The sequence below is a fragment of the Schistocerca gregaria genome, chromosome 4 (genome assembly GCF_023897955.1).
Source record: "Schistocerca gregaria isolate iqSchGreg1 chromosome 4, iqSchGreg1.2, whole genome shotgun sequence".
Taxonomy (NCBI): Eukaryota; Metazoa; Arthropoda; class Insecta; order Orthoptera; family Acrididae; genus Schistocerca; species Schistocerca gregaria.
In genome coordinates, this window is record NC_064923.1 from 251,988,733 (window position 1) to 252,014,465 (window position 25,733).

At 42.4% G+C, this 25,733-nt stretch overlaps 1 protein-coding gene across 1 annotated transcript in view; it reads right to left on the minus strand.

Annotated features, from left to right (window-relative positions):
- The window catches only part of LOC126365921 (phosphatidylserine lipase ABHD16A), a 202,930-nt gene that overhangs the window by 174,641 nt on the left and 2,556 nt on the right, over nucleotides 1–25,733 (minus strand). Inside the window, exons 3-4 of the mRNA XM_050008672.1 lie at nucleotides 5,414–5,653; nucleotides 5,257–5,327 (exon numbers count right to left, since the gene is read on the minus strand). Coding sequence (XP_049864629.1) covers nucleotides 5,257–5,327; nucleotides 5,414–5,653 — 311 coding nt within the window. The remainder of the gene's footprint in view (nucleotides 1–5,256; nucleotides 5,328–5,413; nucleotides 5,654–25,733) is intronic.

The window sequence follows — 25,733 nt, forward strand, 5'->3', positions numbered from 1 at the left end:
TGGGTAATCCCCAGAGCAGTTTATAAAGTGCGACACAGAAAAATGGGAACTTTTGAAACACCAAATAAAGACAGGAGAAATCCAACAAAAAAACTACACTGACAAAAACAGAATTAGTACAACTTGCCTTTTAAGAAACAGTAATCCAAATTATCAAGTCTGAAAAATAAGTCCTATAGATGGTGTCATCCTGTACATTTGCAGTCTTCCAATTTTCTCTTAAAATTGCTCGTTTGTTACTGGGAAGCTACAAATTTCATCTTGAATTCTTTATTACAGTTGATTCCATATTCCTGGCCAAGTCATGTAGACCCATGTCTTACAGTAGCCTCACAACAACAACAACAACAACAAACACAAAAAGACAAATCTGCGAACTCGATGGGGGGAGGGGGGGCGGGAATATCACTGAATCTTGAGATAACACTGTTACCCATAAATTCTCTCACCGTTGCCACTGATTAACTTGCAATGTGCAATGGCACACCATCCTGTTGAAACCAGGTTTTATGAAGCTGTGGAATATTGTTAAATGCAGTGCAACAAAGGATTGCAATATTCTAACATACTGATCCGAAGTGACAGTCACTGTGGTCTGCTCTTCACGTTAGAAAAGAGAAAGAACCAATGACTCGATGTGACAAAATGGTAAACCATACTCTCTCTCACCTTCCTGAAATGTAAAGGGCACTCTTTATTCATGTAAACTGTGAAATGAAAATGGGCCTCAGCTGACATCCACAGCTTGTCCAGAAATCCATTGTCCTAACTTATGTCTGTGATAATCAGCTAACAGAATTCTAATCACAACTGGTAATCATTCCCCTTCAGTTGCTGTGTGATCTGCAGCTTTTACAGTGACATTGTAAATCATAATGGAGAATTCACGACACACTGCTCTCAATTGTTTCCTTACAAACTACACACTAGAGCCTCTGTAAAATTGAAATGCATACAGCTTGGTATTCTGTGGAGTACAAGCACTCCTTGGTCATCCTGTTGGTTTCTCTTTTATAGAGCAGATCCAGTCTCTTCAAAGTTTTTAATACAAGTTTTTATTGTTTGTTTTGAGGGAAACCAACCATGACTCTCCATGCTAGGAAGAAGAAGGTTCGAACACACTGCGCAATTTCCAAACTACCGTGGTTTTTGTAAAACATTTTTACGCCAAAAACGTACTGGTAACCATTACATTGATCCATGATTACTAAATGAAGAGATTGTCTGCAGCTCGAGGTTCCGGTTCCACAGTGCTGCCAACTGTATATGCCGACCACTAAGTATTTCAAAAGTTCACCTTTTTCCAGGTCATGCTGTACCATTTGGAATAAGTGTACAAGAGCCACCCAATTCATGAGCCTCCGCAATTTCTATATGTAGCCTTTCTGTTATATGTGATAGTAGTATGATTGAATCTTTGACATTTGAAACAGCACATTGGGTAGGGAAAAAACAGTCACACCTTTAAAACGACATATAGTCTGTAAGAATATATTTGGGTAACTTTTGAGTGTTGAAGGTTTGGATAAATGTTGCCATTTTTCCGATGTGCCATTAACTCTCCTCATACAGTTCCGCATTTCTGTGAGAACCCCATTTCTCCATTCTTCACATAACTCCTCATGTTCCATCTCCATTATATCAGAGCACGTAATCACACTTTTACAAAGTTAAGGATGTTGTGCAACTCAGCCATAACAGGGCAGTCTTCTAAGACTTTGCATCCCAGAAGCTTAGACACTTAGCACGTTGTGGCAGTTTCTATTAGATGTGTTCCATTATGAAGTCATTTAATACTTTTTAAGGACCCTGCAATACCACCCAACACATGACTATAGAAGTCCTTAAACAGTGGTGTAACTATGGCGTGTATGAAATTCTGTTTTACTAGTAACAATGAACCAGATCTGGAAGACCATCTCGTTGGGCACAGTTTGAAGTCTTAACACACCTGATAGTTGCAACAGTTTTGTTCATTTGTTACCACCTAAGCACAGAATCACTACAGAAAACACGAATACATTGTACTTTCTTGTAAATATGTTGCATTTCCACTACATTCATTTAGTACAAACAGAAATTGCGTGTTGAATGATGTATGAATTCAGCGTTTGGGACCCATGCTTTAATTCTTGAGTGCAAATCTGAGTATTTGCCACTTATAGGTGCACCACCACCATTTTGTTACTTCTGTACTGATCCAGCAGTATATTCATCTTCCCTAAATCATTTACTATTTCTTTTCTGTAACTATCAGCATCATAGCCTCTTACCTCATGGCACCCTAAAAGCGATTTCTTTATTTCAAACTCCTTTTGTATCTAGTTTGCTTAAATATAAGTGCAAATATTTGACAACAGCACTAAGTTGTTCCTTTCTTGATACATCAGTGTCGTGCCTACAAAAAGCAGAAAGAATGGCTGCTGTTAATTTCACTGAAGATCCACTCCAAAACACAATAATTTAACAGTTGTGTCAACTTGTTCTGAATTTGTGGCCTCAAATATTTTGTTTTAGGTTTTTCATTTAAAGGCGTGCCCTGAGAAGGATTATATTTTAGATTCATGATTGCCGCAGAAAGCAATCTGACAGAGAGTGAAAGTCCTTGTTACATCCAGTTGCACTACATTATCTGCAAGGCCATTATGTATGCTACTGTTGTCAAAGGTTCTGCTTGCTCTCTTGGTTATGATGTAAGTAATACAGAAGACTAGTACCATGTTACCAAAATTCTGAGACTATTACTTGGGCAGAATGACCAACTGAGCTCTCTTTGTTGGGTGGGTGTAAGTAGTATCTGAACTGCATGCGTCTTATCAAGTGCAGATGCAAGTTAACGCAACTCCTTAGGGATCCCACTAGGGAAACAAATATAGACCCATGCGGAGTCCCGTATGCATGAAGGAGCCTTGTAAAACTACTGAGTGGCATGTGCCACAGAGGTTGCATGACAGAGACTGTTCTGCCAAACACCCTATCAACAAGCACACATTTTGAGACTGTGTTCTCTCTCTCTCTCTCTCTCTCTCTCTCTCTCTCTCTCTCTCTCTCTCTATCTATCTACACTCCTGGAAATTGAAATAAGAACACCGTGAATTCATTGTCCCAGGAAGGGGAAACTTTATTGACACATTCCTGGGGTCAGATACATCACATGATCACATTCACAGAACCACAGGCACATAGACACAGGCAACACAGCATGCACAATGTCGGCACTAGTACAGTGTATATCCAACTTTCGCAGCAATGCAGGCTGCTATTCTCCCATGGAGACGATCGTAGAGATGCTGGATGTAGTCCTATGGAATGGCTTGCCATGCCATTTCCACCTGGCGCCTCAGTTGGACCAGCGTTCGTGCTGGACGTGCAGACCGTGTGAGACGACGCTTCATCCAGTCACAAACATGCTCAATGGGGGACAGATCCGGAGATCTTGCTGGACAGGGTAGTTGCCTTACACCTCCTAGAGCACCTTGGGTGGCACGGGATACATGTGGACGTGCATTGTCCTGTTGGAACAGCAAGTTCCCTTGTCGGTCTAAGAATGGTAGAATGATGGGTTCGATGATGGTTTGGATGTACCGTGCACTATTCAGTGTCCCCTCGACGATCACCAGAGGTGTACGGCCAGTGTAGGAGATCGCTCCCCACACCATGATGCCGGGTGTTGGCCCTGTGTGCCTCGGTCGTATGCAGTCCTGATTGTGGCGCTCACCTGCATGGCGCCAAACACGCATACGACCATCATTGGCACCAAGGCAGAAGCGACTCTCATCGCTGAAGACGACACGTCTCCATTCGTCCCTCCATTCACGCCTGTCGCGACACCACTGGAGGCGGGCTGCACGATGTTGGGGCATGAGCGGAAGACGGCCTAACGGTGTGCGGGACCGTAGCCCAGCTTCATGGAGACGGTTGCGAATGGTCCTCGCCGATACCCCAGGAGCAACAGTGTCCCTAATTTGCTGGGAAGTGGCGGTGAGGTCCCCTACGGCACTGCGTAGGATCCTACGGTCTTGGCGTGCATCCGTGCGTCGCTGCGGTCCGGTCCCAGGTCGACGGGCACATGCACCTTCCACCGACCACTGGCGACAACATCGATGTACTGTGGAGACCTCACGCCCCACGTGTTGAGCAATTTGGCGGTACGTCCACCCGGCCTCCCGCATGCCCACTATACGCACTCGCTCAAAGTCCGTCAACTGCACATACGGTTCACGTCCACGCTGTCACGGCATGCTACCAGTGTTAAAGACTGCGATGGAGCTCCGTATGCCACGGCAAACTGGCTGACACTGACGGCGGCGGTGCACAAATGCTGCGCAGCTAGCGCCATTCGACGGCCAACACCGTGGTTCCTGTGTGTCCGCTGTGCCGTGCGTGTGATCATTGCTTGTACAGCCCCCTCCCTGTGTCCGGAGCAAGTATGGTGGGTCTGACACACCGGTGTCAATGTGTTCTTTTTTCCATTTCCAGGAGTGCATCTATCTATCTATCTATCTGGTGTGTATGCCTTCTTACTTTACAGGAGAAGTAGTCTGGCAGCACTGGCCAGTCTCCAGCTTAGGAAATCCAGAGTCGTTGCTGTGCCCGTACCAAACCACTGCTGGAGGAGCACCATGGGAGATAAAACTGTCCTCCCTTTCACAACTTGTGGGACACTTTGTCAAGGCCCTCTGCTGAGGTCTGCCCTGCTTGAGAGGCCATGCTAGTAGCTACGCTATGACTGATGATGCAAATGTGTGTTGCTAGAGCTGTGACCAACCATATTCTTTAGGAGATCCACAGTGAGTATAAATGTAAACTACCTGAAGAATTATGCTTAACTTATCAAGAAAAAGCTACTCCCTTGTCTTAGGTAAGTGGTATTTCACAAAAACAATATTATTATTCGCATAACATAGTTTGAGTAAAGATTAAAGAGCAAGATAATAATGACTGGGGTATACAGTCTCTCAAAAAATAGGTGGAACAGGAAAGTATGTACGTGTGGTGCCATTCAGTCGTGGCAGTAGCACCTTTCTAACTATTTTAAATTGGCAGTGGAACAGTGTGTGCTACTGAAGATTGCTACTGCACTTAAACAATATGGTGGATGTCAGTAAACTAGTGCCTCCATCATTACTACCATCACATTATAATGTATGTTAATTATCCCATAGAAACCCTCTGTTAATTTTTTTCTATTAACATATCTTAACTTTTGTAACAATGTTTTGAGAACCACATTAATATAATTTTTTGCAAACCTACCCAACAACTTCAGTCCATCGGAAGTCAACTGGGCATGCATAGAAATCGAAGTCATATGCTGATAAAGCTTTCTGAAACGAAACAAATAATCCATATAAAAATATTACACCTAATACGAAGTAGTGGCAACTGTGTGTCAATATTCAATAATACCAACCTTTGTGTCTTTGTTGTAATCATTTTTTGCTGCATTTAAGGCCCTCACAAATCTTATGTACTGCTGATTATTGGCCCTGCCAATACCACGAATGAAGTAAGATGCAACTAGTACGAGTCCAAGACCAGTAATAAACTTGGCTATTGTGAGCACTCCATCAACAACAAATAAGCCTTTCCTGTGCAATATTGCAGCTACAATTGGTGATGTATAAATCCCAAAGTTCCAAGCTAGATACAACTGAAACAAAACATATTTGCACCTTCATAATACCTGAAATATGAAGAAATGTTATATATTTCAGATAATCTAATTTTGTATCGTCTACAGCTGAAACAAAATAAATTAACACTGTAAGTGGTTTAACAGATCCATCGCAAATTACAATATATGATTAATATCGGATTCCAGATGGGTTGACTCTTTTCTCAGATATACACTGTGTGTGTGTGTGTGTGTGTGTGTGTGTGTGTGTGTGTGTGTGTGTGTGTAGGCCCAGCCAGATCAAAATCAGTCACCATTAACAAAAATCAGTGATTCAGGCAGAAATTTTCATTCATTATACCAACAGAGATCACAATTTCCTGAGACATGCTACATATTACAAGAAAAGCCATAAACTACTGTCTCACCTCTCTCTTGACCAAGTTCAAGAAAGTTCTCAAGTTAGAAATGTATTCCCATTTTCTTTCACAAATAATGTACTGGAATCCCTAGACAAAAAATTTCACTTGGTATATTTTGCAATCTTCCTACAGCTTCAGACTGTGTGAATCACAAAATATCTCTCACCAAAGGGTGTCACAAAGACATCTGAGGGCAATGAGAAATCAGCTAGAAGGTAGCTATGGATACAAGCAGCGAAATAGATGGTGAAAGGGGGAGGGGTGGGGGGGGGGGGGGGGGGGGGGGTTAGGGTCTGACTAGGACTGTAACATTCTCAAACAGATTATCTTTCTCAATTAATATAGCAAAAGCACAAGTGGAGCAGCCTTCAGTTGCAATACTAATATTACATGTTATCACATTATTATTATGTGGTATAAAGATTTGTTTATCAGTCACAAATACAATGATCACAGCCTAAATGAATTTTTCTAATACTCAAGTATCTCAGCACTTGAAGGGGGCAAGCACTTCACTGGATGTTTCTGGCCAAGAAGAAAGCGATGATGTGACAACTGGTTGGTTGGTTGGTTTGTGGGATTGAAGGGACCACACTACTAGGGACATTGATCGCTTTTTTCACAAACTTTAAACACCCATAAAGAATAAAAACAAACAATGAAGATTACAAGAGACGACACAGGACAAAAAAGACACAGACAGAGACCAGAAAAAAGGAATTAAAATCACGCCGAGTGTGACAGTGGTTGGCCGACCATAGAAACAAAAAAAAGAAAAGCCAACCACCAAGAAACACACTAAAAACCCCAGTCCAAAATCGTAGGCCAAAGGCCAGACTCAACACAAAAAGAAAGGACAAAAACATAGATCAAGCGATAAAAGCCACCTGCATGATTAAAACTCAAAACTAAATCAGCCATCACAACATCATCTGATAAAAGTGCAGGAAGCACATCAGGCAGCACAAACGTCTGCCTAGGTAGAGGCAAAAGTGAGCAGTCCAACAAGATGTGGACCACCGTCAAAGCTGACCCGCAGCGACATAAAGATAGGTCCTCGCAGCATAATGAATAGCTGTGTGTTATCCAGGTGTGGCCAATGCGCAGCCGGCAGAGGACAACAGAGCCCCTGCAAGATACCTGCAAGGAGGAGTGCCATGCACGCATATCCTCCTTGATGGCCCGAAGTATGTTGGGTGAAGGAAGGGTGCGCCATTCTTCACCCCAGGTGCGAAGTACCTTCTGCTCTTGATGGATGACTGACTCAGGGAACAGGAGACGAAAATGGGATGCCCAGGCAAGCTACAAACATGTGTAGCATAAGTGGCCAGTAATCGTTGGCGCCGGAACCGCAATGGAAGGACACCTGCCTCCACATGTATGTGGTTGACAGGGTTTGTCCGGAAAGCTCCAGTGGCGAGTCGGATCCCGCTCTGCAGGATGGGGTCCAGCAACTGCAATGTGGAATGGGATGCTGAACCGTAAGCCAGGCGTCCATAATCTAGCAGGGACTGAATTACCGGCAGAAATGCATAACGCAGGTCTTGGCAGCCAAAAACTGGAAGCCATGCACTACACCCAAGACTGTGCCTTGTGGATAGCACCCTGCACCTGCAATGCCAGTGGAGCTAAAGCATAGGCAGAAGTCGTCAGCATACAAGGAAGCCGAGACAGGCTTCCCACCGCCACAGTGAGCCCATTAATTGCAATTAAAAAGAGGTAGACACTTAAGACAGATCCTTGCAGTACCCCATTCTCCCGAACTCAGGAGGAACTATGGGAGGCCGGAACTTGCACACGGAAGGAAAGATGCAACAGAAAATTTTGTATGAAAATCGGGAGTGGACCCCAAAGACTCCAACCATGAAGCGTAGAGAGGAGGTGATGTAGCCATTCATATCGCATGCCTTCCGCATGTCAAAAAAGACAGAGCCAGAAGGCCCCGAGTCTCAAGTAGCCAACTCAACCTCCGGCTCACCATGCTTTCGAACAACTTGCAAAGAACGTTGGTGAGGCTAATGGGCTGGTAGCTGTCCACCTCCATTGCGTTGTTGCCAGGTTTCAACACAGGGATTACGATGGTTTCCCGCCATTGCGACAGGAACTCACCCTCAACCCAGATACAGTTGAAAAGGTCTAAGAGGCGTCACTGGCAGTCCACTAAGAGATACTTGAGCATCTGACAATAGATGTGACCTGGCCCGGGAGCCATATAAGAACAAGTGGCTAGGGCACTTTGGAATTGTACGATTCAGGGTGGCGAGTATGAAATGAAAGGCTCTGACGTTCCAACCGCTCTTTCAGGGAGCAGAAGGCCAGTGGGTAATTTGCAGAAGTGGAACTCTGAGCAAAATGCTCCGCTAAGCGGTTTGCAATAGTGTCGGAGCCAGTACAGACTGCTCCATTCAGTGAAAGTGCATGTAAGCTGACAGGGGTCCGATAGCCATAGAATCGCCTAACCTTGGCCTAAATCTGCGGAGGAGAGGAATGGAGGCTAACTGTGGAGACATACCTTTCCCAGCACTTCTGCTTGCATTTGCGAATGAGGCAGCAGGCTTACGCACAGAGCCGTTTAAAGGCCTTGAGGTGTGCCAATGAGGGATGCCGCTTGTGACGCTGGAGTGCCTGCCTGCAATCTTTAATCACCTCAGCAATCCCGGGAGACCACCAAGGCATAGTCCTCTGCTGAGGGGACCCAGAAGAACAGGGAATGGCAGATTCTGCGGCAGTAACTATGCTGGTGGTGACCGAGTGAGCCACAGCATCAATGGCAGCATTGGAAAGTGGTTCAATAGTGGCAGTGGAGGTGAACAAGTCCCAGTCAGCGTTATTCATAGCCCATCTGCATGGGCACTCAGAAGAGGTGACGCTGTGGCAATGACAGAAAGATCGGGAAGTTGTCACTACCACACAAGTCATCATGCACACTCCATTGCACAGATGGTAATAGGCTAGGGCTGCAGATCGAAAGGTCAATGGCCGATTACGTGGCATGCGCCACACTGAAATGTGTGAAGACACCAGTATTTAAAAGAGAAAGGTCGAGCTGTGCCAATACTTGCTCAATGATGCTGCCTCGGCATGTTGCCACTGATCCACCCCACAGAGGGTTCTGGGCATTGAAGTCGTCCAATAACAGAAAATGTGGTGGCAACTGGGCTACCAGCGCAGCCAGGACACGCTGCAGGACATTACCATACGGTGGAAGATAGAGACTGCAGACAGTATCAGCCTGAGGCGTACAAATGAATAGTGACAGCCTCTAAAGGTGTTTGTAGAGGGACAGATTCGCTATAAAGAGAGTGAAGGACACATATGCAGATGCCACCAGATACCCTATCATAAGCTGCCCGCTTCTTTTAATAACCCCACTAGCCACAGAGGGCAAGGGTTCGCATCACCGGAAACCAAGTTTCCTGAAGAGCAATGAAGAGGAAAGGGTGAAGGCTGAGAAGTTGTTGGAGCAAGATGGTGGAAAAAACCACTGTCGTTCCACTGGAGGATGAAATTGTCCATGGCCGAGAAAGTCGTGAAGGGACTGAGGAGGCAGATCATGCCACTGGGTCACTTGCTGCCACCGATTGAGTACCGACGGGAGTGACATCCATCATGTCTGAGGGACCGGTGAGATCTAGGTCCTCAGTGGACGCCAGAATCTCCACTGGATCCTCAGACACAGAGCTTGTAGGTAGCGGTGGAGCAGGTGCCACTGCAATTTCCTTGGTCTTAGGGGTCTTCAATTTCGATTTCTCACGCTGTTCCTTTGGTTGCCCTTGCTGGAAGGGCTTCTTTGACTCAGTTGCCGGTACTGAATCAAAAGACCGTGAAGCCCTACGACCAGCTACCTAGGGCTTCTTCGACCCCTGGTGGGTGTCTGGTTGACCACTGGTAGGAACCTGGGAAGGGAGTGAGCCAAGGGATCCCTTCCAAGTGAGAGATGACATACGTTTCTCCAGCTTAGAAGTGGGGACTGGTGTCCCCAATGGTCTGGGAGGGAGGGGGGGGGGGGGGGGTGTTGCTCCCGAGGTAGGTGGTGCAGGAGCAACAGGGAGAGAAGTGCCTTCCACCATCAAGGGGGCAGGTGTGCTCCTTCAGTTCTGAGAGCTGATTGTATGTGGTGCAACGGAAGGAGCTGTAACACGAGTGACAGTGGCAGCATAAGATGAAGTCATTTGCACGGGATGAAGCCGTTCAAATTTCTGTTTAGCCTCAGTGTAGGTCAGTCATCCAGGATCTTGTATTCCATTATTTTCTGTTCCTTCTGTAGAATCTTACAGTCCGGCGACAAGGGGGATGGTGCTCTCCACAGCTGACACAGATGGGAGGCGGGGCACATGGAGTTTTGGGATGGGATGGATGACCACAATTGCGACATATGAGGCTGGAAGCACAGCAGGAAGACATATGGCCGAACTTCCAACACTTTAAGCACCGCAGGCCGAACTTCCAACACTTGAAGCACCGCAACGGGAGAGGGATATATGGCTCGACATCACAGCCTTCACCTTCGCGGGTAATGTGTGGTAAGATGAAGGCACTGGTGGCAACCTGATTATCCCTCGGATCCCGGTGGACGCGTCGGATGAAATGGACACCTCATCATTCTAAGTTGGCACACAGCTCGTCATCGGACTGTAAAAGAAGGTCCCTCTGGAAGATAATGCCCTGGACCATATTTAAGCTTTTATGGGGCGTGATAGTAACAGAAAAATCCCCCAGCTGCTTACAAGTGAGTAATGCCCGTGACTGGGCAGAGGATGCTGTTTTTATCAAGACTGACCCGGAATGCATTTTTGACAAGCCCTCCACCTCCCCGAACTTGTCCTCTAAATGCTCAACAAAGAACTGAGTCTTCATGGACACAAAGGATTCCTCATCAGCTCTCGTACAGACTACATACTGGGGCGAATATGTCCGCTGTCATTCATAGCCCTTCATTCCTCCCATGGTGTGGCCAGGGAGGGGAACGATTTGGGGTCATACATATTTGCATTAAAGTGAGCACTCAAACGCTTAGAGACTGCTGATGGTTGGCCACCAGCAAGAGATGTGCCACGCTTCATTGTGTGTCATCCACCCTGATGCCACCTACTCCGACCAAGGAGCCTCCCCATGGGCGCCACCCGGCCGCAGCAAGGGCCATCTGGCAGGATGGCCACTGCTGGGAGTCTCGATGCCCCAGGGAGAGAGGCATCTACTCCTTGGCACACATGGGGAGTTAACGGTGCAGGCATCAGTAGAGTGATACCCGTGTCGTCAGGGGGCTACAACCAACAGGGTAAATGGCAGCCCCACCACAACGGACTGGCTACTGTGCTGGATATTAGATGGTAAGTGGTCCATGGCCGTTGTCAACTCAGGAAGTGACACTGCAGAGTGCATGGCGGAAATCGCACCCAGCAATGCATCCTCACCCAAGAGATGGAGAGCGAGCGGAACTGCAATGCAACGACAAATAAACTGGCTAAAGGTCTCAATGCATAATGGACACAATGGATCAAGTAAGGCGCCCTTCCCCAATTGGCTCACTCTCCGGAATAATTTTAAAATATGGTGGTCAAACCCAAGAGGGGACCATCACATAAAGGCCGAAACGTTTGAGATTCCTTTTAGTCGCCTCTTAATGACAGGCAGGAATACTGCAGGCCTATTCTTACCCCCAAACCAGAGGGGGGAGTGATACACTCAAATATTCATGACAACCAACATTATAAATTTGATTGCTGTTTGTATATAGAAATACATTGTCTTTCTCTCACTTCTCATTGATTACGTGAAACTACAATCTCAGATAATAACAGCAGTGATGATGACAATGATTAAAAATAGTGATACAATAGATGAATGGCTCAAACTATAAGTAAAAAAGGAAGTGAGATAACTATTACTTTTTATTTTACTACTTCTTGTATTATCAACAAATGGTCTAATGTTGACTTTTACGGCAGATACTTCACATCAGTGAAACAGTTGGTTGGTCACAACACGATACAAATAAAATTTTCTCAAAGAGCCTTCAGAGTTGTCTTATATTCAGGTAAATATAGTAATTTTTGGAGTAGTTTTTCCATCGCGGTAACATATGATTCAAATAGATGACAGTGAAATTACAATCCTGCCTCTCTTCAATTGGCATAGACAGATTCTGCAAATCATCAACCATGTTTATTACCAGTATTTTGTCATCATTCAGACCTTGTGCAACTCCTTTAAGATACAGGGGAAGTTCCAACGAATTTAAAGCAAGCAATGAAGGCTGAAATTCAATGACAGAAACAACGCACATCTCAACATCAGTGCTCTTCTCCCCAATCCTATTCAGTACCTCCTCATTAGTTATGTGACGTATCCATCTAATATTCAGCATTCTTATGTAGCACCACATTTCGAAAGCTACTATTCTCTTCCTGTCCAAACTACTTATCGTCCATGTTTCACTTCCATACATGGCTACACTCCATACAAATACTTTCAGAAACAACTTCCTGACACTTAAATCTATACTCAATGTTAACAAATTTCTCTTCTCCAGAAACGCTTTCCTTGTCATTGCCAGTCTATATTTTATATCCTATCTACTTCGACCATCATCAGTTATTTTGCTCCCCAAACAGCAAAACTCCTTTACTACCTTAAGTGTCATTCCCTACTCTAATTTCCTCTGCATCACCCGACTTAATTCGACTACATTCCAATATCATCACTTTGCTTTTGTTGATGTTCAACTTATATCCTCCTTTCAAGACACTATCCATTCTGTTCCCCTGATCTTCCAAGTCCTTTGCTGTCTCTCACAGAATTACAATGTCATCTGTGAACCTCAAAGTTTTTATTTCTTCTCCATGGATTTTTCTTTCCTTTACTGCTTGCTCAATATACAGATTGAACAACATCGGGGATAGGCTACAACCCTGTCTCACTCCCTTCCCAACCACTGCTTCCCTTTCATGCCTCTCAACTCTTAACTGCAATCTGGCTTCTGTACAAATTGTAAATAGCCTTTCGCTCCTTGTATTTTACCCCTGCCTCCTTCAGAATTTGAAAGAGTATTCCAGTCAACATTGTCAAAAGCTTTCTCTAAATCTACAAATGTTATAAACGTAGGTTTGCCTTGTCTTAATCTAGCTTCTAAAATAAGTCGTAGGGTCAGTATTGGCTCATGTGTTCCCATATTTCTACGGAACCCAAATTGATCTTCCCCGAGTTCAGCTTCTACCAGTCTTTCCATTCGTCTGTAAAGAATTCGTGTTAGTATTTTGCAGCTGTGACTTATTAAACTGATAGTTCGGTAATTTTCACATCTGTCAACGCCTGCTTTCTTTGGGATTGGAATTATGATATTCTTTTTTAAGTCTGAGGGTATTTCGCCAGTCTCATACATTTTGCTCACCAGATGGAAGAGTTTTGTCAGGACTGGCTCTCCCAAGGCTGTCAGTAGTTCCAATGGAATGTTGTCTACTCCGGGGGCCTTGTTTCGACTCAGGTCTTTCAGTGCTCTTTCAAACTCTTCATGCAGTATCATATATCTCATTTCATCTTCATCTACATCCTCTTCTATAACAGTGCCCTCAAGTACATTGCCCTTTTATACACCCTCTATATACTCCTTCCACCTTTCTGCTTTCCCCTCTTTGCTTAGAACTGGGTTTCCATCTAAGCTCTTGATATTCATGCATGTGGTTCTCTTTTCTCCAAAGGTCTCTTTAATTTTCCTGTAGGCAGTATCTATCTTACCCCCTAGTGAGATAAGCCTCTACATCCTTACATTTGTCCTCTAGCCATGGCTGCTTAGCCATCTTGCACTTCCTGTCAATCTCATTTTTGAGACATTTGTATTCCTTTTTGCCTGCTCCATTTACTGCATTTTTATATTTTCTCATTTCATCAATTAAATCCAATATTTCTTCTGTTACCCAAGGATTTCTATTAGACCTCATCTTTTTACCTACTTGATCCTCTGCTGCCTTCACTACTTCATCCCTCAAAGCTACCCGTTCTTCTTCTACTGTAATTCTTTCCCCCATTCTTGTCAATCGTTCCCTTATGCTCTCCCTGAAACTCTGCACAACCTCTCTGGTTTAATCAGTTTATCCAGGTCCCATTTCCTTAAATTCCCACCTTTTTGCAGTTTCTTCAGGTTTAATCTACAGTTCATAACCAACAGATTGTGGTCAGAGTCCACATCTGCCCCTGGAAATGTCTTACAATTTAAAACCTGGTTCCTAAATCTCTGTCTTACCATTATATAATCTACCTGAAACCTAGTATCTCCAGACTTCTTCCATGTATACAACCTTCTTTTATGATTCTTGAACCAAGTGTTAGCTGTGATTAAGTTGTGCTCTGTGCAAAATTCCACCAGGCAGCTTCCTCTTTCATTTCTTACCCCTAATCCATGTTCACCTACTACGTTTCCTTCTCTTCCTTTTCCTACTATCGAATTCCAGTCACCCTTCACTATTAAATTTTCGCCTCCCTTCACTATCTGAATAATCTCTTTTATCTCATCATACATTTCTCCAATTTCTTCATCATCTGCAGAGCTAGTTGTCATATAGACTTGTACTACTGTCGTAGGTGTGGGCTTCATGTCTATCTTGGCCACAACAATACGTTCACAAAATATGTTTTTCGTATTAGGTGCATTGTGCTGTCACCTACTGCCAGGTACTCCATATCAGCAATCTCAGTAGTCATTAGACATCGTAAGAGAGCAGAATAGGGCACTCTGCAGAACTCACTGACTTCAAATGTGATCAGTTGATTGGGTGTCACTCGTGTCACATGTCTGTATGGGAGATTTCCACACTCCTAAACATCCCTAGATCAACTGTTTCTGATGAGATGGTGATGTGGAAATGTGAAGGGACACATACAGAAGAAAAGCATACAGGCTGACCTCGTCTGTTGACTGACAGAGACTGCCGAATCTTGAGGGGTAGTAATGTGTAATAGACAGACATCTGCTCAGACCATCACAAAGGAATTCTGAACTACATCAGGATCCACTGCAAGTACTATGACAGTTAGGCAGGAGGTGAGAAAACTTTGATTTCATGGTTGAGCAGCTACTCATAAGCCACACATCATGCTGGTAAATGCCAAACGACACCTCGCTTTGTGTAAGGCGCATAAACATTGGACGATTGAACAGTGGAAGAATGTTGTGTGGACTGACGAATCACAGTACACAATGTGGCGATCTGATGGCAGGGTGAGGGTATGGCAAATGCCTGCAGAATGTCATCTGCCAGCGTGTGCAGTGCCAACAATAAAATTCGGAGGCGTTGGTGTTATGGTGTGGTCGCGTTTTTCATGAAGCTGCCTTACACCCCTTGTTGTTTTGCGTGGCACTATTACAGCTGAGGCTTATATTGATGTTTTAAGCATCTTCTCACTTACCACTGTTGAAGACCAATCCGTGGATAGTGATTTGCATCTTTCAATGTTCATAATGTACAGCCAGAGTGGTTACATGACAATAACATTCCTGTAATGGACTGGTCTGCACAGAGTCCTGACCTAAATCCTATAGAACACCTTTGGGATGTTTTGAAATTCAGGCCTCACTGACCAACATGGATACCTCTTTCAGTGTAGCACTCCGTGAAGAATGGGCACCATTTCCAAAGAAACCTTCCAGCACCTGATTGAATGTATGCCTGTGAGAGTGGAAGCAGTTATCAAGGCTAAGGGCGGGCCAATACCATATTAAATTCCAGCATTACTGATGGAGGGTGTCATTTTAAGCCAGGTGTCCAGATACTTTTGATCACATAGTGTAGGTCTGAAGAAAGAAAAGACTCCAATGCAAACTCTTCATGAAGAAATGCAGAGGTATGGGTAAAGATCATATATTGGATCCACCTTCCCATTTTTCATAGTTTAGGATGTTTACGGAGTGTGGGTTATTGTTCACAGGTTTTGGGTGATGGGCAGTGGGGTTGGGGTCATGGGTGATATGCATCACAATACTGGAGACTTAGCCATAATTTAATATAGGTTTTCTGAATTTGTCTTGCAGTTTTAATTTTTATGGCAAAAAAAATCCGCTTAATATGGTGTGAATGCGAACAGGTCAATCTGTTACTACAACCTTTATTTAAAGGACTACTCACCAAGCAGCGGCAGAACCCATGCATAGAAGAAGGTTACAATTAGGCGAATTTTTGGAGTCAGTGGCTCTTCCCTGAGGCAGAAGGGTTGAAGTGGAAGGAAGAGGGGTGAAGGAAAAGTACTGGAGAGGTCTATGAAATGGTGTAAATTTCGAGAAAGTCGCCCAGAACTGCGGGCCAGTGGAGAATTACTGGATGGGATGGAAAGGAAAGACAGGTTCAAGTCTTTCCTTCTCATTCCATCTGGTAAATCTCCCCTGATCTACAGTTCCAGGTGACTTTCCCAAAATCTTCCCCCTTTCTTAGACCTCTCCAGTCCTTTTCCTTCACCGATCTTCCTTCCCCTTCAGCCCCTGGAGAAGGAGCTACTAGCTCCGGAAGCTTGTATATATATATATATATATATATATATATATATATATATATACAAAGATATATATATATATATATATATATATATATACAAAGATTCCAAGACTTACCAAGCGGGAAAGTGCCGGTAGATAGGCACAATGAATAAAACACACACACAGAATTTCGAGCTTTCGCAACCGGCATCTGCTTCGTCAGGAAAGAGGGAAGGAAAAGGAAAGATGAAAGGATGTGGGTTTTAAGGGAGAGGGTAAAGAGTCATTCCAATCCCGGGAGCGGAAAGACTTACCTTAGGGGGAAAAAAGGATAGGTATATACTTGCGCACGCATGCACGCACGCACGCACGAACGCACGCACACACGCACGCACGCACAAGCAGACATATTTAAAGGCAAAGAGTATGGGCAGAGATGTAAGTCAAGGTGGAAGTGTGGAGGCAAAGATGATGTTGAATGACAGGTGAGGTATGAGTGGCGGCAACTTGAACTTAGCGGAGATTCAGGCCTGGTGGATAACGAGAAGAGAGGATATATTGAAGGGCAAGTTCCCATCTCCGGAGTTCGGGTAGGTTGGTGTTGGTGGGAAGTATCCAGATAACTCGGACGGTGTAACACTGTGCCAAGATGTGCTGGCCGTGCACCAAGGCATGTTTAGCCACAGGGTGATCCTCATTACCAACAAACACTCTCTGCCTGTGTCTATTCATGCGAATGGACAGTTTGTTGCTGGTCATTCCCACATAGAAAGAGTCACAGTGTAGGCAGGTCAGTTCGTAAATCACGTGGGTGCTCTGGATACTTCCCACCAACACCAACCTATCCGAACTCGGGAAATGGGAACTTGCCCTTCAATATATCCTCTCTTCTCGTTATCCACCAGGTCTCAATCTCCGCTAATTTCAAGTTGCCGCCACTCATACCTCACCTGTCTTTCAACAACATCTTTGCCTCCACACTTACGCCTCGACTTACATCTCTGCTCTTACTCTTTGCCTTTAAATAAGTCTGCTTGTGTGTGTGTGTGTGTGTGTGTGTGTGTGTGTGTGTGTGTGTGTGTGTGTGGGCGCGCGCGAGTATATACCTATCCTTTTTCCCCCCTAAGGTAAGTCTTTCTGCTCCCGGGATTGGAATGACTCCTTACCCTCTCCCTTAAAACCCACATCCTTTCGTCTTTCCCTCTCCTTCCCTCTTTCCTGACGAAGCAGCCGCCGGTTGCGAAAGCTCGAAATTCTGTGTGTGTGTTTTATTCATTGTGCCTATCTACCGGCACTTTCCCGCTTGGTAAGTCTTGGAATCTTTGTTCTTAATATATTTTTCCCATGTGGAAGTTTCTTTCTATTTTATATATATATCACACACAGCATTGATCAGGCTGTTCCAATGCTGCCCCATTTGTCAAGGGCACTCCTTGGAGACCCCTCAGCTCACTTGTAGGCAGACGCAAGTAATATAGACTACCTGCCAGGTGTCCCTTGGCATGTGCTCTAAGCATGTGCCAGTCACTTGCTCACCACAGCCTCTGTATGTTCAGTGGGTGAAGTACAATCATGTAGGCTACAGACCAGCTACCTGATTGCCTGCTTTTCAGCTGTTTGCTCACCCATACCCACCTGTGACTGCCAACTGATGGACACAAGACAGTGGAGCAGCCTAGCATAGTCAAATTAAATGCAGCTGTAGGTCGTAAATACAATACTCAATACAATATGAAACCTGTTACATTTTGTATCAGAGCAGCTTTGACACACAAATTAGGTTGAGCCATCCTAATGACATCATTAAATTGTCAATGTGATTCTCTACAATTCCTTAACTATTACACTTTCTTCAAGAGATGCTCGAGGAGGATAATAGGTCTTTGACTGAAATCCCAACAGTCCGGTGACATTTTGTGTGGTGGCTGCGACAGCAAAGTAGTAGTATATGAATTTTTAGAGCTCAATGCTCCAGTGAAATCAAAGGTATTAAAAATGGAATGAGGTATCAGAAGGAATAAACTGCAGCCCTTTTTTTAAATGACAATTTCTACATTCATTTAGGATGGTGGTGGTGGTTGTTAGTGTTTAACGTCCCGTCGACAACGAGATCATTAGAGACGGAGCGAAAGCTCGGGTTAGGGAAGGATTGGGAAGGAAATCGGCCGTGCCCTTTCAAAGTAACCATCCCAGCATTTGCCTCAAACGATTTAGGGAAATCACTGAAAACCTTAATCAGGATGGCTGGAGACGGGATTGAACCGCTGTCCTCCCGAATGCGAGTCCAGTGTGTGCCACCTCGCTCCGTTCCATTTAGGAAACCCTACTTCTGAAGAGATGCACGTAGATCTATATTTCACTGTTTTTGGAAAGGTGACAGGTTTCTTAATCACAGTGTCTCAATCCACAGAGTTAAGTAAGAAGGAAGTTCAATGTTCAAGATTCCTAACACACAAAAATGTGTCCGCTTTCAGTTCCTGTTGCTTAAAATTGATGAACAAGAAGAGTTATGCAATTTAAATAGTATCAGGAGATTAAAACACCTACTCATAAATGCATAAAAATAAGCATAATAGTGACAGAGAAGTTGAAATTTACTACAAAAAGTATGGGCATAGAGTAAAAAAAAACTGAAAATTTACAACAGAAGGGAAGTGAAGATTGTACAACTACAAAGAAAAAGAGGTGCTCTGAAAGATGAAAACCATTTCAACAAGGTACACATTCCTTAATCAGATGTCACAGAAAACCAAATATATTCAAGTAGTCATTAGAATGACTCAATATCAGTTTCTGGATTTACCAATGCACATCTCTCACAGAGTCATTAGCTCTCAGTGCATTTTGTACAAGATTTAGATGATCTGTAGCAGTAAGTACTTACTAATCATCTCTATTTTCTTGGGGATAACAATGTTGCAGGCCCATAGCTGCTGATAATTTCCAGAAACAACTCATCCACAACCTACACTTTATGTATGTATTTATTTATTTATGTGTTTGGTTACAATCGCTCCATTATTAAACACTTCTCATACACTCATTGAAGTTGAAAACTATCTGTCACGACACTAGCCTGCACATATAATGGTCCATAATTAAAGTTGTAGTTTCAAAACACAGCAGAGAGAGAACCATTGCTCAGAACTACGTCAAATTTTACCAGTATATTATTGAAAAAAAAAAAAAAAAAAAAAAAAAAAAAAAAAAAAAAAAAAAACATGGAACAAAAAAAACTTGAATGAAAATTTTACCAACAGTTGGTGCTGTAAAAACCTTAACAGGAGTACATGTCAATATATGACTTGGCTAACGTACAGGCAAAAGGGAACTATGCTTTGCTTCTGAAGGTTAACACTACATCATGGGTATAGTTCCAACAGAGGTGTCATTCTCCAACAAAGGAATTGTCAATATAAGAAATACGCATTATTGGTCCATCAACAATCCATGATGGCTCTGACAGGTAGAGCATCAATGTCCATAGAATGCTAATGTTTGGTGTGGAATTATTGGAGATAACTTTTTGGTCCTTTCTTTGTCAGTGTCAACCAAAATGGCAGACAATATGCCTGATTTGTAAGACACTCTTTCTGTTCTCTTAGATGCCGTGCCTCTGATTCAGTGGATGGTCATGTGGTATCAGCATGATGGACGTCATGCACATAACGCCTTACAAGGACTAATTGTGGACCATAAATGTCCTGGTAGGTGGACTGGACACAGTGGGCCAGTTAGTTGGCCTGCCTGATCTCTGGACCTTACACTACTGGATTTTTTCTGTAGGGCTGCTGTCTTCTAAAATGTTCCACCACCGGAGGACATACAGCAACACATTACTGATGCTTGTACAGCCATTACAGACAAAGAAGTAGCACCATATAGGCCGCACCATACACAGAGAAACCCTATGTATTAATGCCAATGGTCACCATTATGAACTTGTAAAGTAAACACTGTGTTTTCCATGTTGTAGTAGTGTCACAGTAAGAGTTACTACAAAGGGCCACATTACTTTTGCATTGTCATAAGTATAGTAGTATGGTACTGTACAATGACAAAATCCAATTACTGTATAGTGGAGTACTGTTGCATTTAAACTTTATTGATAATTCGTAAAATGTTAAAATGTTCCTTGAAGAGGTTAAATGACTTAGTTAATCAAATGAACTCAAGTGATATTTATATTATAGAAGTTATGTATTATTTAACATTTCCGTAGCTACTAGTTTTGGGATAAAATGGTGCAGTGTAATACATTTTTTAATACTTCTTTGAGAGATTGAACATATTTTTGAATAAAATGTACAGGTTCCATATAAAAAATTTAACCTCTACCCCACATTTCCTACAAATGCGGGGACGCATGAAACGCATTCCCTCAGCAAGAACCAAGCAATGACGTTAAAAATCATTGGTTGGGACAATTTTTCATTTAACTTATCAGAAAAAAAGCTATTTTGAGTGAGCAAGATGAATGGGACACCCTGTATACGGTGCAGTCAACCTGCACCACACAGTCACCTTTGCAGAGTCAAGTGGTACCAGGTGGTTTTGTGTGTGTGTGTGTGTGTGTGTGTGTGTGTGTGTGTGTGTGTGTGTGTGTGTGTGTGTGCAGACTTTCCATTGCACATATTCTGCAGTTCTGTGTATTGACATGTCCTTGGAGATGGAAATGGGTTCCACGGCCATTCACTGTTCACTTCCACATGAGCAAGAAATTTCAGAGTTTTTCTTGCTGGCAGGTTAACAGGAAGCTATGCATTGTGCTCGCAGGCGTGTCCAATGTTTGGGCAACATCCTGTGCACCGTGTGTTTGCGCCCACCACCAAATTTCAGATCAACTGCTTTCCTCCCTCTGACACACTGCACTTCTAACGAACCTTTCTTGTTGAATTTTGTAATCATTTTCCCCATTATTATCAGGCATCAGATCAATGCCTTTTTGTACCCTTACATTTCTGGAACTTCTGTAGGGCTACAGCCAGACAGTCACCATTCCTCCTAAAGAGCTTTACCAGCAGCACGAGATCCTTCATGTAGACATTCATGTTGAGTTTCTCAGACACTAAATGAGGAACAACTATCTGTTCGTGTGCATATTCTGATATTCTGATGCTTACAGCATCATCTACTGGTCAACTTTTCATTAATTCTTTGTTCCATGACATCTCCTACTGCATCAATAATATGCAGTTCAAATTTGACTTCATTCTTAGCAGTGGTTCTCATTCTATAGCGTTTTGACACTGGAACTTTAATTATGGACACCCTGCTGTCCCTAACATGTGTTGTTTTACCTGGTCAACATACCGTTGACCACTGAGGTGGCAAACATTACATTAGACCAGTAAACTGCACGATTCTTTGAAGAATCAAACTCTCACGTGTACACCAACTTCAAACTTCTGATTAGTTTACAAATGAATTATTGTGTTAAATATTTGGCATTAAGCATGTAAGCAAAAAAGGCTTCGGAAAGGTTGAAATCATATTTGAAGTTTGTTGTGAGTCACTAAGTGCTCTCATTCTCAAATTCTGGATGAATATAGTCTGGATATATGTGTGGTGAGTTACACTACCTCAAGACATATGCATAGTTTGTAGCTATAATACTTGTGCTAAACCTTTAACATACAATTATACCTCTTAGTGAGTAGATGATGATTGCATTTTACATTTGGTCAATAATTGTACAAAATATTAAAAATCAAATTTTTTGTTGCCTCTGGAAACCGTATGATTAGCAACCTGCAACTAGAATGGAGTGCCTTGAATTCGATTAGCTATTTAGTACTATAGATTACATACACTTTTCATTCCAACAGATCTATAGTGAGGAGATCCACCAGGATATAGAAATGTCACAAAACAAGACCACACAAATATTTAAAAAATTTTAAAAATGGCATTTTATTTTCCACAGATCCCAAGAGAAAATGTACTCATTAATGTGGAATAATACAAAAACTCTTGAACATATCTTCATTTTGTCACAAAACTTGCAAATGTTCTACTCTCTTGAGTTGCATATAAGAATTCTCAGCACTTATCGAGCTTAGGGGGACAACATTTTCAAAAATATTATTTCTCACCTTTTGATAAGTTATGTTGATTTCAAAGAAGTTATTTATTTTCATCCCTGATAAAAACTTTTTAATATATCAAGACAAATAAAATTTTTTCTAATTTTTTGACCGGACCACGAATACGTTATTTGCAAACATCATACATGCTAAATCGTAGCACATCAAAGTACTCTGACAAAATAGCCTCATTCAGTTTACACTAAAATCAAATAACAGTGTAGTTAAGTGTTAGTTCGGTGTTTGTTCAGTACATTTGTTCTACTAACTCGTAATGACTAGAATCTTTCCTGATTTGGCCGAATTTCATATGGTAAATTTGTTATTATTCTGTTTTATTGTTACATTTTGATTAAATTACAATATGTTGTTTTACTTTTTCAAAACTGATGAAAATATGTCATATTCATGATCAGTATAGTCAAATTGACAATGTTGTTGTCTTCAGTCCTGAGACTGGTTTGATGCAGCTCTCCATGCTACTCTATCCTGTGAAAGCTTCTTCATCTCCCAGTACCTACTGCAGCCTACATCCTTCTGAAACTGCTTAGAGTATTCATCACTTGGTCTCCCTACACGATTTTTACCCTCCACGCTGCCCTCCAATGCTAAATTTGTGATCCCTTGAAGGCACAGAACATGTCCTACCAACTGGTCCCTTCTTCTTGTCAAGTTGTGCTACAAACTCCTCTTCTCCCCTATTCTATTCAATACTTCCTCATTAGTTATGTGATCTACCCATCTAATCTTCAGCATTCTTCTGTAGCACTACATTTTGAAATCTTCTATTCTCTTCCTGTCCAAACTACTTATCGTCCATGTTTCACTTCTGTACAAATACTTTCAGAAACGACTTCCGACAAATCTATAATCAATGTTTACAAATTCCTCTTCTTCAGAAACTCTTTCCTTCCCATTGCCAGTCTACATTTTATATCCTCTCTACTTCGATTATCATCTGTTATTTTGCTCCCCAAATAGCAAAACTCATTTACTTCTTTAAGTGTCTCATTTCCTAACCTAATTCCCTCAGCATCACCCAACTTCATTTGACTACATTCCATTATCCTCATTTCGCAAATAATTGGTAAAAAATCAAAGATTTCCTGGGTGTCCCCTTAAACTCGATAAGTGATTAATTCTTAGGCTATGTAGTCACATATCATCAAACAGAAATATCATTTTACAACATTTATTTTGATATTGATCACTTAACTGAACTGAATTTGTAAGGAAATCGTGTCTCATATAATACTCGTATTATTTGATATTATTAACACATTTGAGACAGCACCCGAGTCTCACTTGTGCAGTTGCAAGCCTAGTGCCCAAGCGAGTTCGGGCACCATATTGAACGGGTTAATAGGCTATAATAAATACATCAGTTGGTTCTGCTAAGAAATCCATCAGTGAAGGAGGAGGAGGAAGAGTTGGCCACTATTAAATCCTTAAGTTTTTCTTAAAGTGAACTATGTAAGTAGCTAAACTTTTTATGGCTGCTGGTAAGTTATTAAAAAAAATTGCTCCTGAATAATGGATACCTATCTGGACCAAAATAACCTTAAATCTATGTGAAGATTATTCTCATTTGAAGTACTGTTTCAATGAACTGAGCTGTTTATTTGAGAAAGAGAAATTTATTGGGAAGCAGATGTTAGTATCCTCAGTTCTTTAAACAGGCAACTGCAGAAATTTTCGAGTTCACATCAGAAATAGAATATATAACACATTTTTGGACTCTGAAAACTTACATTTGGCTTGATGAGTTATCCTTGGGTAACAGAAGAAATATTGAATTTAATTGATGAAAGGAGAAAATATAAAAATGCAGTAAATGAAGCAGGCAAAAAGGAATACAAATGTCTGAAAAATGAGATCGACAGGAAGTGCAAAATGGCTAAGCAGGGATGGCTAGAGGACAAATGTAAGGATGTAGAAGATTATCTCTCTAGTGGTAAGATAGATACTGCCTACAGGAAAATTAGAGAGACTTTTGGAGAGAAGAGAACCACGTGTATGAATATCAAGAGCCCAGATGGCAACCCAGTTCTAAGCAAAGAAGGGAAGGCAGTAAGGTGGAAGGAGTATATAGAAGGTTTATACAAGGGTGATGTACTTGAGGACAATATTATGGAAATTGAAGAGGATGTAGATGAAGATGAGATGGGAGATACGATACTGCGTGACGAGTTTGACAGAGCACTGAAAGTCCTGAGTCGAAAAAACACCCCGGGAGTAGACAACATTCCATTAGAACTACTGACGGCCTTGGGAGAGCCAGTCATGACAAAATTCTACCAGCTGGTGAGCAAGATGTATGAGACAGGTGAAATACCTTCAGACTTCAAGAAGAATATAATAATTACAATCCCAAAGAAAGCAGGTGCTGACAGTTGTGAAAATTATCGAACTATCAGTTTAATAAGTCACAGCTGCAAAATACTAACGCGAATTCTTTACAGACGAATGGAAAAACTGGTAGATGCGGACCTCGGGGAGGATCAGTTTGGATTCCGTAGGAATGTTGGAACACGTGAGGCAATACTGACCTTACGACTTATCTTAGAAGAAAGATTAAGAAAAGGCAAACCTACGTTTCTAGCATTTGTAGACTTAGAGAAAGCTTTTGACAATGTTGACTGGAATACTCTCTTTCAAATTCTGAAGGTGGCAGGGGTAAAATACAAGGAGCGAAAAGCTATTTACAATTTGTATAGAAACCAGATGGCAGTTATAAGAGTCGAGGGACATGAAAGGGAAGCAGTGGTTGGGAAAGGAGTGAGACAGGGTTGTAGCCTCTCCCCGATGTTATTCAATCTGTATATTGAGCAAGCAGTAAAGGAAACAAAAGAAAAATTTGGAGTAGGTATTAAAATTCATGGAGAAGAAATAAAAACTTTGAGGTTCGCCGATGACATTGTAATTCTGTCAGAGACGGCAAAGGACTTGGAAGAGCAGTTGAACGGAATGGACAGTGTCTTGAAAAGAGGATATAAGATGAACATCAACAAAAGCAAAACGAGGATAATGGAATGTAGTCAAATTAAATCGGGTGATGCTGAGGGAATTAGATTAGGAAATGAGACAGTTAAAGTAGTAAAGGAGTTTTGCTATTTAGGAAGTAAAATAACTGATGATGGTCGAAG